This window comes from Onychostruthus taczanowskii, unplaced genomic scaffold (assembly GCF_017590055.1).
Source record: "Onychostruthus taczanowskii isolate IOZ18803 unplaced genomic scaffold, ASM1759005v1 scaffold45, whole genome shotgun sequence".
NCBI lineage: Eukaryota > Metazoa > Chordata > Aves > Passeriformes > Passeridae > Onychostruthus > Onychostruthus taczanowskii.
The window spans coordinates 7,389,165-7,406,300 of record NW_024502014.1 but is presented as its reverse complement, the minus strand read 5'-3'; the positions used below and the strand labels follow the sequence as shown (position 1 = coordinate 7,406,300).

General features: G+C 41.4%; 1 protein-coding gene across 13 annotated transcripts in view; it reads left to right on the top strand.

Moving 5' to 3' along the window:
* Window positions 1-17,136, top strand: part of GIGYF2 (GRB10 interacting GYF protein 2) — a 75,577-nt gene that overhangs the window by 55,603 nt on the left and 2,838 nt on the right. For 8 of the 13 annotated variants that reach the window (XM_041414353.1, XM_041414354.1, XM_041414355.1 and 5 more), the window contains 16 exons: window positions 520-679; window positions 2,574-2,740; window positions 3,110-3,198; window positions 4,199-4,306; window positions 4,858-4,955; window positions 5,451-5,551; window positions 6,342-6,503; window positions 8,313-8,414; window positions 11,186-11,344; window positions 12,469-12,705; window positions 13,290-13,412; window positions 14,023-14,226; window positions 14,349-14,554; window positions 14,853-15,007; window positions 15,454-15,623; window positions 15,960-16,107. In XM_041414353.1, coding sequence (XP_041270287.1) covers window positions 520-679; window positions 2,574-2,740; window positions 3,110-3,198; window positions 4,199-4,306; window positions 4,858-4,955; window positions 5,451-5,551; window positions 6,342-6,503; window positions 8,313-8,414; window positions 11,186-11,344; window positions 12,469-12,705; window positions 13,290-13,412; window positions 14,023-14,226; window positions 14,349-14,554; window positions 14,853-15,007; window positions 15,454-15,623; window positions 15,960-16,107 — 2,389 coding nt within the window. Of the gene's footprint in view, window positions 1-519; window positions 680-2,573; window positions 2,741-3,109; window positions 3,199-4,198; window positions 4,307-4,857; window positions 4,956-5,450; window positions 5,552-6,341; window positions 6,504-8,312; window positions 8,415-11,185; window positions 11,345-12,468; window positions 12,706-13,289; window positions 13,413-14,022; window positions 14,227-14,348; window positions 14,559-14,852; window positions 15,008-15,453; window positions 15,624-15,959; window positions 16,108-17,136 lie in introns of those variants that run through there. The other 5 variants (XM_041414362.1, XM_041414361.1, XM_041414360.1 and 2 more) reach the window with 3 other exon arrangements.

Below are 17,136 nucleotides of genomic sequence, written 5' to 3'. Positions count from 1 at the left end.
ATTGTATTTTTCTGTGCTATACCCTGTGTTAAAGAGCTAGACACCATAGTGCTTATGACCACTATCATGTAGCATTATGATTTGCCTTAAGAAATTATGTATGTCTGTTAAAACCCCCAAACAAACAAACAAAAACCCAACCAAAAATCTTGTAAGTGAATCACAGCACTGTGTTGATGAAACTGTAGTGACTGCTGAGATGTAGAGCCTTCTTTGTGCTCATGCTCCCATGCCTGTTTTATTTTTCACTGTGGTACTGCATGGAACCTCCTTGGCAAGTTGCTCTAAAGCTTTTCGTAAGGAGGTGAACTGTGCTCGTTCAGGATTCTGCCTGACCAGCGTGGTAGACAGAGCTCCAGCTTGGTGTAGCAGTCACTCCTGTCCTGGGGCTGCCTGTCATTGCTGGTACACTCTGGAGCACTGGGTAGCACAAGCTTGGTTGTGTTTGGTACACTCATTTCCAAATCTGTAAGCCCCCATCTAACTTGTATTTCTTGCTGGTTTTGATGTCTCTTCCAGCAAGCAGAAAAAATGGTGGCATATCTGCAGGACAGTGCCCTTGATGATGAAAGATTAGCAGCAAAAATCCAAGAGCACAGAGCAAAGGGTTCCTCTATGCCCCTGTTTCATGAAGCCATGCAGAAGTGGTACTACAAAGATCCACAAGGAGAAATTCAGGGTAGGTCTGTGCCATTTACACTTCCTCTTTTGTTTCACAGAATTGTTAAAGAGTTCTTCAAAGAATTACCTCCAACAGATGCTGGTGCTTCTTTTTACAAAAGCAGCACAGGGAATTTACCGTTCTAGGACTAGGTTTTGAAAATATCTTCAACCCATCAGTGCCCCCATGAGCTCAGCAGGCCGAACATCCAGAGCTGTGCGTTGTCGTGGCTGAGGTTTGCCATCACTTCATGTTCCTGTAAATTAGGTTAGACTAAAACCTGTTTCACATGTCATTAGTTAACTCAGATTTCCAGATAACGATGGAAACAAACAGGAATGTGACCACTCAAGTAGTTGTTGTAAAGAATCCACAAACCTTGAAATCAGTTTTCTGGACTCATCCTGAAGACATGGAATAGTCAGGGAGGGTGTTTTGTTTAGAATCATTGGAAAGAGGAATCAAGTTTCCACCAGCCAGTGCTTGTGCAGAATCTCAGTTTAAATTGCACTTGCAGCCACTGCTTTGTTAGTTCATATAACAGATAGGAACTGCTCCCTGCTTTCAATTTTAGCTTAAATTTTTTTTTTTGTAAATAAAATTTGAAGCAGGCCTTTCATATAGATACTTGCATCTTTGCTTTCATAAAGTTCATTTCTTTTGGAGGTGCCTGGGCTCGGTTTAGCAGCTGCTTATCTGCTTGCCAAAAGTGCAGTTAAACAGTGAATTCCTTCCTTGCTGTACTTCACACTGTGTAGTGTGAATGATTTCTCAGCTGTGAACTCCAGATAGGATTGGTGGGGGTGTTGTTTGTGGGATCTGTGTCAATCTCTTGTCTGCAGGTATTGCATGTCTTTAGGGGTTTTTTTCATCCCTTTAAGTTTAAAGAATGTTAACCAAAAAATGCTTTTATTTGCTCAGTGTATGACAGTCACTGCTCGGTATTTATTGGTGGGTGACAATCTAAATATTTTTGTTGTTGGATTAAGTACTTTAGTGTGACATCAAGAAGTAAACACTTCCAAATATTTTTTTTTCTTGGTATAGCCTCTTGTGATTTCATATTCTCTAGGAGGAATTGCCTTGTAGAGGTACTCCTTACAGAGAAGGCAAAGGTTACTGAATGTTCCTACTTTTCAGAAGATGTTTTGCAAAACTTATGTGGTTCTTACTTGGTTAAGTAATATTTTATACTGGTGTTCTATGTGTTTGAATATGTAAAATTAGTATAGGAACCCTCCTTTGAAAGGAATGACTGAAATCTTTCTTAGAAAAAAAGAGGAAGAAAAGGAAAAGTGTAGATTTTTACAAAGGAAAGAAGCTCGATCCTCATTATCTTAAAAAATGTACTTGTTCACTTGAGGTGGATCTGTTTATCTACTAAGTTCCAGAAGCAAAACTTGTGTAAAACGTGAGGGTTCCTCTGATTTGAAGGCAAGAGTTGAAGCAGGCTAAGATTTTTAATTATCTGTGCAGTGCAGTTGGGAAAGCAGCACTTGTGGTTTGAGCAGTGTCAACCAGCAGGTACTGCTGAGCTTCAGAATGGAAGCTGCAGCTGCTGTGAGCCTGAAGCAGTAAGTGCTGCTGGAGGACAGCAGGGGGATTAGCTGGACCAGACCCCACACCACAGTGGCTGCTTGGCTTGCACCCCAGAGCTGACCTGTCTCCCCCCAAGGCGAGGTGAAAGCCGTCCTGCACTTCTCCTGAGGCTCTAGGGCAGTGCTGCAGTCTCTGTGCAGATGTGCACGGACACTCCAAGCTCGGATGAGCAGTGTCCCCACGAGAGGGTGAGGCAGACAGGAATGCCTGCTCCTGGGCACTGTGTGACCATAGGCAGCTCCTTGTTTCCAACATGCTGAACCTGGCCTTGCTTCCCTTTCCCCACAACGTGTGTTGCTTGATGTGATTTCAGGTCCGTTCAGTAATCAGGAGATGGCGGAGTGGTTCCAGGCTGGATACTTCACGATGTCACTGTTGGTGAAGAGAGCCTGTGATGAGACTTTCCAGCCACTTGGAGACATCATGAAAATGTGGGGCAGGGTTCCCTTCACTCCAGGCCCAGCACCGCTTCCGCATCTGGTAATTACGTGGCAGTTACAGTATTGAAATAGTCCTCTAACAAGTGGGAATTGAATTTACTCTGCCTTGGAATTGCAAGTGTTCCAAGCACTGAAGTTGAATTTGGTGTTAGATTACTTTTGCAAGAGTAGAAAAGACATGTAATTTAAAAATGTAAAAATTCAAATGGTGTGGCTGGGAGGCTGGGCACTGTGATATGTAAAGGTGTTGTGTATTTCACAGCCTTTGTAAACTTGATCTTGGTATAGGTATTTTTCTATTTTCTTTTTTTTTTCTGGTCAAAATACAACTTCTGCATTGCTTGCATTCTCAATCTGCTACTCTTAGTATATATGTTACTGAAAAAGAATATTTTATCCCTAAACATAGGGCGAGCTGGACCAAGAGCGACTGACTAGACAACAAGAGTTGGCTCTAATCCAAATGCAGCACCTGCAGTATCAGCATCTTCTAATACAGTAAGACTTCTTGTCCCAGAGATCTTCCAGTGGCTGTGTTCTGCTCTGTATTTTTAGTCATCTAGGTTCAGCTGCTTGTCGTTGTTTCCTTGGGCAATGGGGCTGGGAGTGCTTCACCTCCAACAGCAATAGCTGCTTCCACAAACACTGGAGATGTTGATAGAGTACAGGATTAGGGCAATGTGTCTGCCCCAGGCTCACTTTTCAGAGTCCTTGCTAGTGTCACACACAGCTTTTGGTGACACTTGCTTTATAGGTAGCTGTTATGGTCAGTCTGAATCCCAGGTGTCCTAGTAATGACTTTCAGATGTTTTGATGTCAGGAGAATGCTGCATGTCTTTGGCTCTGGAGATAGAGAAGGTGGAACTTCCCTTTGGTGTGCTTGCTCAGCTCTTCGAAGATCAGTGGAAGGTCCTGCTGGGCAAAGCAGTTTGAAATCCATTTTGCCAAAGCTGTCAGTTGTTCAGTTATGGCCAGCTCATGACAGCTTTTTTTTGCAGCAGCTTGAAGGAAAGCAAGCAGTCAGTCAGGGTGCTTTTTCAGGGCATCCTGAAAGCGTGTGTCATGACTATAGTTTTTCAGTACTGATTGTCAGCTCATGATCAAATGAGGCAAGAGCCTGCTCCTGTGCTAGGCAATGCCTTGACATACTGGGGAAGAGTCTGATTGCAGGTGGGCAGTGATCAAAGCCAGATTAATTTGAGCTAAAATTATGGAATTTAGACAAAAAACGAAGTAGTTTTGCCCAGCTTACAAGAAAAACATGGGGCAGTAATAGCCAGGTGACATAGCTGAGGGTGAAGAGAAGTGTGGTTCTGCTCATGTGAGCCAACTGGCTATATTATTGTATTTTGATTCTTGCCAAGCTCCTGTTCTGTGGTTTCCTCTAGTATTTAGCATGTACATTATATGTGTCAGTGGGCATTAGTCCCAGAGCATGAATCTGTCTGCAACTTGGGTATAAATGAACGAATACCATTTGTCTGCTTCTCTTTTGAAGACAACAGTATGCACAGATGCTGGCTCAGCAGCAGAAGGCAGCACTCTCATCCCAGCAGCAGCAGCAGCTTGCTATTCTCCTTCAGCAGTTCCAGGCCCTGAAGATGAGGTGAGCTAGCACAGGCTTGAACTGAATTCTGTTCCTCTTGTGCTCTAGTTTGTATAACAATGATTACATTTTGTCAGCTGTCTGTCCTATCTAAGTTTTCTCATATTTTAGGATTATGTGTGTTGAAGATAGTAATGAGAATATAAGTATGTTTCAGAACAACAGGAAACAATTTCAGGATATGGAGTACTTATTTATATATGTAACCTTTGCCTCAGAGAGTGTTTATGGAAATGAGAAGTTTGAATTGTACTGTCTGACAGATATGTTGTGCTGGTCACCGAGGAGCTTTGCCAGTCCTGCAGTACTGGGTGCTTGTTCCTCAAACTGGCCTCTAAGCAACAAGTGCAAAACTGTAGCTTAGCCCTTGACTTAGCAGGGGTGAGATCAGCTAGAACTCGGCAAGCAACTACTGTTGTCCACATCATATTTTTGTTTTAAATAGAGGTGTGGAAGGAAAGCAGTATTTTACAAGTTACTGAATCTCATACGTGTTGAGAGCACTCCTCTCCCTGGAAGTGGCCTGTTGACTCTTCCTGTTGGTATTACAGAATATCTGAACAGAACATGATGCCCCCTGTTACAAGGTCTGTGTCAGTGCCGGACACTGGCTCAATATGGGAACTTCAGTCAGCTTCACAGCCTACAGGTAAGGTGCTTAGCCTGTGTCAGGTCTCTTGGGAAAAGTCCATGTGTTAAGAATCAGCATCTTTGAGATGATCCCTCCCTTTTTGACACAAAGGGAAATTATTTCTGCGTCGTGATGTTTAACTGGATCAGCCTACTTTGCCTTGCAGTAGAAGTTCCATTTAAGAGAGGTGAAGAATATGGTAACTTTTCCAATGGTCATATAAGTCTAGATCTGAAGGGATTGTTCTATTTAAAGATGTTCTTCTCTGATGGGAGGAGCTGGAATAGCTGGTTCTTCTATGGATTTTCATAAGAAGCCCAGCCTTCCTTCAGTCACAGACAGGCCTTGTTATCCAGGAGGATAAGGTGGCCCTCTACTGACTAAAGCAAAAGTGTTAACATGATTTTAGTTCCTAAAACATAGTAACAGCATACACAAGATTCTCCTCTTTCAGATATGTTTTGTTCATGTGCTTATTTTTGCTTGTCAATGTTTGTTTTCTTCACTGTCTAGTCTGGGAAGGAAGCAGTGTCTGGGATCTGCCCATTGATACTGCAGCTCAGGGACCAGCTCTAGAACAACTTCAGCAGCTCGAGAAGGCCAAGGCTGCAAAGGTCAGAAACTGTTTTGTACTGTAAGAAGTTGGGATTGCTCTTCTGCAGTGTAATTGTGGTTCTTGAGCCAATGGAAGACTGAGCTCTTCAGTGGATGATTTTGACTAGATTTTCATGGAAAACACCATAAAGAGAATAGGGGTTATAAAAACAAGTTATGAAATCCTTGTGGACAGATGTTTGGAAATGATTGCTGTGGAGGTACTACTGACCTCTGAAATAGTGTTGGTGTTCTACATTTGTGATTAAAACCTCTTCACTAGCCACCTCTGTTTTAAACTGAGATCATCATGAGCTGTCAGGCCAAACCCTGAGTTGAGACTAGGTAGTTGTACTCTTAATCCTTGTGATTTTCACACAAACTGGTTTGGGGAATCATAACAGTCCTATGTGCTAGGGTTATTCTACATGTACTCTTAGTATTAAATTTTTTTGTGAGTTTGAACCTGTATGACTCTGTATATTTCCTGAAAATTACTATTTTATGATGACTGCATAGCAACTCGCTACTCACTTCCAGAGTCAGAGGGTATGTTGAGGAGCTGATGTAGAAAGACTGACTGGAAAACGGGTGTTCGTTACAAACAGAAATTGTCAAAAATTGTTCTGGACTGTTTCAGGAATCTGACCTCAGTAGGCAGCCAGCTGATAGGTAAAATTGCAATTAAGGGAGAGCATCTGTCAGAGGCTTCATCTGTTAAGGTGTTACTGTAATATCAGCAGAGTTGCCCTAAGAAATGGTGTAGGAATACGTTACCTGCATCTGAGTATAGTTTTATGTGAATTGTAGCTAGAGCAAGAGAGGAGAGAAGTGGAAATGAGGGCCAAACGAGAGGAAGAGGAGAGGAAAAGGCAGGAGGAGCTTCGGAGGCAACAAGAAGAGCTACTTAGGAGGCAGCAGGAAGATGAGAGGAAACGACGGGAAGAAGAAGAACTGGCCCGCAGGAAGCAAGTGAGTTTCCCCAATGTAGTTAATCTCTAATTAATTATAATTTATAAAACTCACTTTAAGAATCCTGTGGGGTCTAAGTAATCTTTGGTAGGTGTGTATGAAGACAGTTTTAATATTTTTCATGTGAGTATTTTAAATTATGATTCTTCTGTTATTGATTTTTTTAAGAGCCCGGACTTCAATCTGAGAAATGGGCTTTGATGGTTCACTTTAAGATAGGTTTCTGTTTGTGAGAACAGGGCTTTTATTCCATCTGGAATATTCCCTCTCAACTTGTTAATGTTGATGTTAGACTTTAGTTAGTTGCCCAGTTACTGCATGTTTTGATCTTTATTTCCCATCTTTGCAGTCAAGTGTTTCATGAAGATAAGTTCTGGAGTAGATGGAGCTTGAGCAACTGTTTCAAATGACTAAGAGGTAGAGGGCTGTAGTGAACAAAAAGAGATGTGACATTCGGCTTATTTTTTCCCCTGTTGTTTTTTTTTAACTTAGTAAATTATTTTTTAAAATAAATTATTACCTGGGTTAGAGTCTGTCAGCTTTTTTACCTGAGTTGATACTTGGGAAAGGAAGGGATGTAGTTTGATCAAGCATATTTCTTAAAAAGAATTATGTGATCAGTGTTGCAGTAGGAGAATGAATGTAGGAATTGTAGTATGTTCTTAATCATCCAAGAATACACAGTGGAGACATTACTAGTTTGTCATTTCTAGCATTTACTTCTGAATTCCTTATGGAAGAAAATATAGTTATTCCTTAAGTGTTGCAGGATGGAAAGACAGTGAAAGTTAAAGTTATTACTTTGCATGTGAAGGATAAGGACAAGCACAAGGCTGAGCTGATTCGCTAAGGAGTTAGTTAGTAAATGTCCTGAAAAGTACCACATGAAAGAATAAGAGGCAAAAGTACTAAATAATTCTGTCCTTTATAGTATTTCTTACGAGCTTAGGTGGGCAGCTGTGAAGTGTGTTTCTGCTTTAAGGATCAGACACTTCTCAGGAAGCCTCTAGAATCTCTAGTTCGGAAGTTCATTGTAGATCTCTGTTCACTCAGGGTTTGGGTTTTGTCACAGAAGGTCTATTTTAATTGATACAGTATAATATGTAGATAATTTCCTGGTATCTTTTGGAATCAAGTCTGCAAGTCTATGGCTCCTTGCTTTAGTGTATCTACTTTGTGTGCAGGAAGTCATTATGCTGTACAGAAAAGCATCCTCCACTTGAGGTCAAACTAACATTGAAGCAATAATATACTCAAAAGTTTAACTTTTGAGATTGATTACTTTAGATCTGGTTCAATAACAAGAACACATTTTTCATCTGGTAACTCAATTTGTGTCATCTATGCTGGCTTCAAGTAGACTTGGTTTGTTTCTTTTCACTAACAGTTTTGCCTCTGTATATAACAATGTCTGTTAAATTCCAAAGTTTTGTTGTCCACTTTGGATTTGTACAGTAAACAGTCTGACTCTCCTGTTCTGAGATGCCATGGGAAATAACTGTTTACACAAAGGAAGCAGAACGGGGTTGAAGAGCAGTAACAGCAAGTATCTTAGTTCATTACCAATGCAATAATTGCCACAATGCTTAATTCTGAGCAGTAATGTCTTAAAAAGGTAACAAAGGGTTTAAGCGCTTCTCTGGAAAGAGAAAATAACGTTGTATTCTGTATTAAAAAAAGGAAACTGGTCATTATTTGAATTTGACTTCTGTACTGAAAGGCATTATAGCATCAGGGATGAACTGATTTATTAGCATGGATTTATGCAGAGGAGATGATGCTTAACAAATTTGATTAACTTCTTTTGAGGAGATGACAGTGAGAGCTGAGAGGGGTGAAGCAGTAGACTTAATCTGCCTGGACTTCAGGAAGGCTTTTGATGTAATACTGCATAAAAGACTAGTATATAAGGTTAGTAAATATGCTGTTGATGGTGAATTCTAAATAAAAAAAAAAACAAACTAATAGAAATTCAATTCTGTAGGATGAAATGTCATACCAAATGTTGAATTCAGTTCTGTTCACAGTTTTCATCAATTACTTTGCACTGTAGAATTGAAAACAGTAATGCCCAGCTTGTGTAGCTCCTGTATTTCATTTTTGTCTCTGGTCTGGTATCTTCTATTTTGTAATAATTGATTGCTTTCAGGAACAAAATTTGAGGTTTAAGAACCAGTTAATAATTGTTTTCTCTGAATTACTTCTTCAGTTCTCCCTTTAAAATACCTGTTTCAAAGAGGAGAACAAAATGATTTGTGAGTCCTAGTAACATAGAGAAGCAGAACTGCAGTTGTCACCAACTGTAAAAAATTCTTTATTTTATTTAAAAATCCAGAGTCTATTGAACTGGGGATTGCTGCTTAAAGATTTTTTTTGTAATATTACAGATATTTTAAAAGATGTGAAATAAGCTGTCTGTACAGCAAGATGTATATGTGTGAAAAATAATTACTAAGAAAGATGCTAAAGAGCACTGGGAATGTCTTGGAGCAGGAATCTACAAACATGGGAACACTAAGAACCAAAGGAATGATTGTGTCCCATACCAGTCAGTGGCAGAAAGCTGGAGAGCTTTGAATGGTTTTGGTCACATGCTCAAACAAAAACATCAAATAATAAGATACAGAAATAAGTATTAAGATAACATTTTTATAGCTCTGAAGAGTCAGAAAAAAGGCTGTGTTTCCCAGCTTTTCATATCTTACAGGGATTTTTTGTGTCAGTAAAACACTGCTCATCTTTAGTTCTGTAGGGGAGAGAAGTCTTTTACTCATGTCATTCAGCAGTGTCTCTCCTGGCATGCCTGAGCAAGGAGGAGATCTGTACAGCTTTCTTAATGGCAGTTCTAGCCTCGTTTCCCAAGGAGGGAGCAGGGCAGAGATGTCACTCAAGTGTTGTCCCACAGGAGGACTTGGTGACTTTGCTCATCTCTCCCAGGTACTACGTGCTGCGTTAGGGAGAGCCCCCAGACGGGCTGGCACTGAGGACTCCTGAGCTGAGATCCTGCTCTGTGGTCTCCAGGCAAACAAAAAAGACTGACACCTTCAGCCTACTCAGCAGCCTTTTCAATAAAAGATACAGCAAGCAGAAATTTTTCAGCGCTTGTATTGGGGACACTTGATTACTGTGACTTGACTGCATGTGTCCAATTAATACAGTTAAAGGCCCAAATTTCAAAAATGGTTCAGGTGGTATGTGCTGCATTTGAAGCTGATTTAATTAATGAGAAAATGAATCACAGGCTATTGTTCTACATCCAGCTAGTGGAAAAACCCACTTACTGCACTTACATCTAGGACCAAACCACTTAAATGATATTCAGGAATACGAATGAATTGTTGGCTTGCAGCCAGCACCTGTTTAGTGCCATGGGATTACTTATGAAAGATCTTCTGTCTACTGACAGTTTTGTTGTAGGCATCTGAAATTCATTGTCAGAGAAAAACGCAGGGCAGTTGTTCAGGGAACTGTAGTGTAGTTTATCTGTGCTGTTTGTACATGAAGCTTTGATGTCAGATTGGATGAAAGGGTCTTAGTTTTCACAACTGACTTCCTTGATTTACCAGAGTTTACATCTGTGCTGCACAATTAATCCCTGCTCGTCCTATGAATAATGTATTGCTTATAAAAAACTTGTAGGAATGTGATTGTGTTAGTGGTCGTTTTTAAAGGAAAATACGAAATTATAAAAGCCACAAAAGGTTCTGGTCCAAAAATTAAGATCTTCAGGTTGAGCTGGTAGGGTAAGTCAGACAACAGAAGGAGTGAAAGTAGGGTGGCCTTAACTCAGCTGCTGAACATCAGAGGTCAGAAAAAAAAACTAAGGCTTTTTTATGCAAGGGAAAGTCAGAACTGGTGGAAGAGGTCCCCAGATGGGATTCCATTTAGTAATATACAGGAAGCTGCTTGTCCCCTATTCCTCAAAATCCCCAAATAGCAGAATGGAAAAATGTCTGTTTATGTTAATAAGAAAGGGTGCTAATATTTAATTTTAAAGTTAAGTAAATAATTTTAGTACTTGGAAAACAGAATATATAAGTTATTGGAAGTTATTTAAATATTTTATGGATAATCCAAAATCAAAGCCCCTAAGAGACCTCTTGTTCCCCATATTTAAATAGTATAGGGAGAGCCCAGTCAAAGCCATTGAGACTTCAAAAGTAACTGTCCTTAAGTGCACTGGGCTGCATCAGCTTCTTTCTGGTGTCTGGAGATGTGGTTTGAGTTTTGTAGCGCTCTTGAGCAGTCACTGTTCAGAAACTCCTGTAAGTAGGAAGAGCTTCCAACTTACAGCTGACAGCACCCCTCCCCAGAAGGAATTAATGGTACCCACATTTTGAAATATTTATAGATCCAGTGTTCAGCTAGTGCTGAATAGTGAAAAGAGGAGTCTCGCCTTTTGTTGTCATTCTCAATGCCATTATTTTTAAAACCAAAGATGGGCAATTAATGTCCTCTGTTTTTCATTAAAATAATTTATGTAGGAGATGCACATTGCATCAGAACTACTTGTTAACCTGTAGGTTTGTTGTGCTTCATGCACTGTTTGGTAGAGCTTAGTTAGAAGCTAGGGAGCTTTTCTTGAGGCTACTTATTTGGCCAGACAATGCTGTAATCTGTGTTCTGATGTTGTTTGTTGATAAAATGGCATTTATAGACTGACATTTTGTTCCTATCTCCAGGAGGAGGCCCTCAGGCGACAACGAGAGCAGGAAATTGCACTAAGGCGGCAGCGGGAGGAAGAGGAGAGGCAACAACAGGAGGAAGCACTTAGGAGACTGGAGGAGAGAAGAAGAGAGGAGGAGGAAAGACGTCAGCGAGAGGAGCTAATACGTAAACAGGTGAAAAATGACAAAAGAGACCTCTTCTGTTTAATTATGGAGGCTGCCACAACAAACAGGCTTTGAAACTTGCACCAGTGCTCGAGAGGTCAAATCAGTCAAAGAAAAGCAGAGCTTGCAGACGGTATCAAGTTGAGTGCAAAAAGATTGTTTACCTGTATCCTGACTTCAGACAAAAGAATCAGAATGCAGTATACCCTTAGGTAAAGAGATTTGTGTGGGAGTGGATGTTCTCCCTTCAAATTTAGCTTTAAGAATGGCTTTGCAGCACAGTGTTTCTACTCCTTTCTGAGGCAGAGTACAGTATCGGAATAACTGTTTGTTTTGAATCAGCACTCTCTGGGCCTTTACTTTGTTATCTTCAGTGTCATCTGAATTGATGGGTTTTGATGGTTTTTCTGTGCAGTGCCAAGTCTATATGCAGTACCAGAGTTTCAACTTTTTTTCTTCCCTTTTCTTTCTTATTAACAGGATTTTTTTCTTCTTGGGGTCAGTATTGGAAGTCCCTATCAGGGAACTTGAGCTTCAAGACCCCTAATTGATATTCTCTCACAGTCCCTTGGCCAAGCTAATTGGCTTCACATTGACTTCCAAGTCCATTTCAGAATTCACAGTTAGTATTTAAAAATGCCTTTTCAGGGTCCTCCCTTGTAAGATGTCCATCACCATTTCTGTCATTTGTTAGCAAAAGTGTCTTCTCTGGGACTGTACTGTTGAGTAACAACAGTAAATATCTCCATTTTTGTCAACTGTCTCTTCTTTCCTCTTATTTTTGCCAAGTTTTAGTCCACTGAAAGTGTGGTTGTACTGTAAGTGTATAAGCAGGCAGAAGGTCTGACTGAAAGGTAACTACTAGAAGGAAAGTAGTAAGTAGTGAGCTGGTGTGAATTAGGGAGATGCCATTGTCTTCCAGGTTCTTTGGTGGAGCAATGGGAAACATGTATTTTTAGGGGATATAGACTACATTACTTTGTTACTGAGAAATGTGAAGGTAAATGAACAACCCCAACAGCACAGATTACAGATAACATGGTCCCTCTGTCAGAATATCAGTGGCACAGAGTTGAGTATTTTAAATTCTGTGAAGTCTCCTTAGACCTTATTCCTTTCTGTGTCCTGGGAAGGAAGAGGAGGCCGCCAAATGGGCGCGTGAAGAGGAGGAAGCTCAGCGGCGGCTGGAGGAGAGCCGGCTGCGCATGGAGGAGGAGGCGGCGCGGCAGCGGCTGGAGGAGGAGGAGCGGAAGCGCAAGGAGCTGGAACTCCAGCGCCAGAAGGAGATCATGAGGCAGAGGCAGCAGCAGCAGGAGGCTTTACGGCGGCTGCAGCAGCAGCAGCAACAGCAGCAACTTGCACAAATGAAGGTAACCTGTTCCTGCAGTTTTACTTCCTTTCAGCTCAGCATGGGAAGTGAAGCCACAGCTGCATTCAGGGTGGTCTGTGGTAGCTTGGGCAGAGCAGGGATGGATGAGCTGTCTGGAGAGGGAGGAGAGTAAAGAGTTGATGTGAGAAGAGAGAGGAAGAGAAGTCACAAATTGAAACCTGGAAGTGTTCTGTCAATAGAGCACGCTGGGAAGGCATCACACATGGGCACAGATGGGTTTTTTTTTTCCACAATAAACAAGAGCCAGTGCAAAGTTTTTAAAGCTTGGAATTCCTAAAGTGTTTGAAATCTAAATGGATTGGTTTTTTTCAGGTGATGTGTTACATTTTTTCTTGATACTGTATCAAAGACTGATACATCGGAGGGCAATTCAAGAAATGGTGTAATCTATATTTTCTACTTTTTCATACTTTACTATTATACCATTTTGTACTTTCTAGGGTTTTGTTAACCTTTAAAGGTGGCCTTTCTTTCCCAGTGGGCTTATACCGTTTCTTTCGTGATTATACTCCAGCAGTGTTCTCAAATGTTTTGTAATTCCTGATGATGTCTGTTTTGGCCCAGCTCCCTTCATCTTCGACATGGGGTCAGCAATCAAATTCAGGAGCTTGTCAATCCCAGACCACACTGTCATTGGCTGAAATCCAAAAGTTAGAAGAAGAACGAGAACGGCAGCTCCGAGAAGAGGTAAACACTGACAGCAGCGGAGTGCAACTTGTTAGAGGGGACTCAGCTGTGGGACTGCTTAGCTGTCACTTCAGTTATTAGAAGGAATGGTGAGGATGAGGAATGTTTTTTTGAAATGGCATAACTCAAAATCCTGTCCTTCAGGCATAGGTTCAGTAAGCACTTGTGTGAAAGTTTTTATTGCTTCTTAGTAAAATAATCTGAAAGAAGGTAAAACTGCACCCTTTTAACCCTGGGAGTGTAATATGTTAACAGAATAGTATACAGTTATTTCACATCTTTATTCTAATATGTTTGAAGATATTCATTAGACTAGGGCAGCTAAAGGGAGGGTGGGTTGTGGGGGGTACAGGTGATGGTAGGAGAGAAAGTCATCTTCCAAGAAGCTGACTGCAGGAATGATTTGATAAATTTAGTCTGTCCAGGGCTAATAAACAATTTGTATTTATTGGTTACCTAATGTCTCCCTTTTTGGAGGAACAGTAATGGCTCAGAACAATAATGGGACAGCCAGAAGAAAGTGTATTCTGTTTAAAACCAGTTTCCAAGTTAGACTTTTGAATAGTAATGTTCATATGAAAGCATTTACAAGCACTTTTGCATGCCACAGCAAAGGCGTCAGCAGCGAGAACTAATGAAGGCCCTCCAGCAACAGCAGCAGCAACAGCAGCAAAAATTGTCAGGCTGGGGTAATGTCACCAAACCAACAGGCACCACCAAGTCCCTGCTGGAGATACAGCAGGAGGAGGCAAGGCAGATGCAGAAACAGCAGCAACAGCAGCACCAGCAGCCAAACAGAGTCAGAAATACCACGGTACGTTTATTTATCTAGTCAGTATGTGGAGGAAAGCAGCTGTGCCAGTTCCCTCTGTCTGTTCATGTCCTTTCTGCTGGGTCTGTGCTAATAACCAGCATCTCTTTGTTATGTCTCAACAGCACTCTAACCTGCACACCAGCATTGGGAATTCAGTGTGGGGCTCTCTAAACACGAATCCCAGCAACCAGTGGGCATCTGACCTAGTCAGTAGCATCTGGAGTAATGCCGATACCAAAAACTCAAACATGGGTTTCTGGGATGATGCAGTGAAGGAAGTGGGACCTCGTAACTCGACCAATAAAAACAAAAGCAATGCCAGCCTCAGGTAGGACCTGGGGAAGCAGCTTTTGCAAAGAAATACTGCTACTCCTGCCATGATCACTTAGCAGTTAACTTCATGTGTTTTCCTTTTTTTTCTGTGTCATTCAGGATCTGTTTTGACAACAAAATAGCAAATAGGTGACCATTCACAGTTCTTTTTGTCACCTGCTTAGAAAATTATTTTATTCTTAAAAAGTGTTTGTATCTTGTAAAATAGTCTTACAACACTGTACTGTATATGGTACTGTGGGTAAGCCTGGTAGTAACTGATAATCTAATTATATGCATTTTCTTTACCTCAGTAAATCTGTAGGTATTACAAGTAGACAAAACAAGAAGGTAGAAGAAGAGGAGAAGCTGTTGAAATTGTTCCAGGGGGTTAATAAAGCCCAGGATGGATTCACTCAGTGGTGTGAACAGATGCTTCATGCACTCAACACAGCCAACAACTTAGATGGTAAGAGATGGAAAGGAATGGGGGGAACAATATATTTTCTGTTTCCTGACAGAGTAGTTCTGAGGGACTTTAATGATATCAAACCAATGTTTCCAATGCACTCAGCAAAAGGACATCATTAAATAGTGGCTAGAAGAACTGGCTGCATCCTCTTTGAGGTTTTCATTGTCCTAACTATAGCAAATCAGTGGGATTTGAAAAAGTTCTGAAGTCTGTCAGCCAGAGCTCTCCTGAGGGTTTCTGGTAGTCATGGAAGCATTATCCAGGAGATAGATTAGGATCCAGTTTCATGCTGCATTGCATGATAGGGCTTTGTCGTGGGGATCTGGAAACGGCAAGCTACTAGACCAGCAAATATTTGACACAGAAGTCTGACACTGGTGTTTGTTGCACGTGTGTGTTTGCTACCAACATGCACTCGCTCATGGTCTGCCTTCTTCTTGCAGTTCCCACGTTTGTTTCTTTCCTGAAGGAAGTGGAGTCTCCCTATGAGGTCCATGACTACATCCGAGCCTACCTTGGAGATACTCCTGAGGCCAAGGAGTTTGCCAAGCAGTTCCTCGAGCGCCGTGCCAAACAGAAAGCCAGTCAGCAGCGGCAACAGCAGCAACAGCAGGTAAGGGTGCCTCTGCTCTCCCTGGGGGCTTTGTGAGGCTGGACTCAGCACCCTGCTGGGTTCATCAACGTCCTGGCAAATGCAGACAATAAAGCAGCTTTCCAGGTTTTACCACAGGATCAAATTTCCCTTGTAACTTAACAGTTGGGGCCAACTGTAGATCAGAGTGGTTTTGCATGGTGATCTGGGAAATGCTGTGGGAAGATGAGGTGGATACATCAGTAGCTAGTGCTGCCACATGGATATAGCAAGTGCTTTGGGCTCTCTGAATATTTTCTGTATAAATAAACCAGACTTCACTGTGCTCTGTAATGTTGTCCTTAATTTGTTCTCTAGGATTCAGTGTGGGGGATGAACCACAGTTCGCTACATTCAGTCTTTCAGACCAATCAGAGCAACAACCAGCAGTCCAACTTTGAGGCTGTGCAGAGCGGGAAGAAAAAGAAGAAACAGAAAATGGTTCGAGCAGATCCCAGCTTGTTAGGTCCGTTTCAGTTTTTGAAAATTAATGTTTAATGTGGTAGCGGTGGTTTGCTTTGGGGAGTGTAGAGGATTCTTATGGACCTTAAATGGTAATACTGAACTTGAGTAGAAAAGTTGGAATGTCTTTAGAATCTTTTCAGTAGTATTATTTATTTAATGTTTGAAAAATTCTGTATCAATCTCATGGAAAACTTCTGTTGAACTTTCCTTCATGTAATGGCTTCTTAGATACCTGGGTTATTACCTGGAAATGTCTTAAGTAGTTCAGGGATTTCAGTTAAATTCCCTTTCCTCCTTTGAGTTGACCTATGGCTATTTTATTGCTTTAGTCCGGATTTGTTCTTTGAAGAAAAGCATGTTTTCCTTTCTTTATGAGGAGCAGCTTTCTGAGGCTGCCTTTGCCTTGTCACCTTTTTCCAGGAGATAGCATCTACCCTAGTCAGAAAAGACAGCAAAGGTTGAAGTGGTCACAGATTTTCAGGTGGAGATTATGACCTCATTAGCAGTCCATTATTTATTTATTATGTTCTGTGTCTTAATTTTTATGTGAGGCTAGTTTTAACTGTCCCCTGTAGCACTTTATGGAGAAGTTTCTTTGAAGTAGCTTTTAAGGTACAAGGCCATTGTGTGAGTGCATGGGCACTGTGGGGTGACAGGTCATTGTGTTCAGAATAAATGTCTGTGTGTGTGCCCTGTATGACAGAGGGGAAACCAGGGCACTGCACCAGGCCAGGCTTTGTTGTGCTGCTTCTGCCAGCCCAGTTGCTGTAGAAGCAGACACGTATTGTCCACCTGGAATCACTGCTTTTTTAAGGCTCTAGCAGAGCCCTGCCTTTGGTTTTTGTCTTTCTGCTATTTTTGGTCTCACCAAAGTCAGTACTTCAACTAAAGTAGTGATTTCTGCACTGGTGTGTGTGGAACTTCCCAGTGGAATCCTGACGTATGCCACCCCAAGGTGCCCATCCACTGAGTCTGATCTGGGTACTCTGTTGAATATATTAAAAAAACAACTTGTGTCATGTGAAGAAGA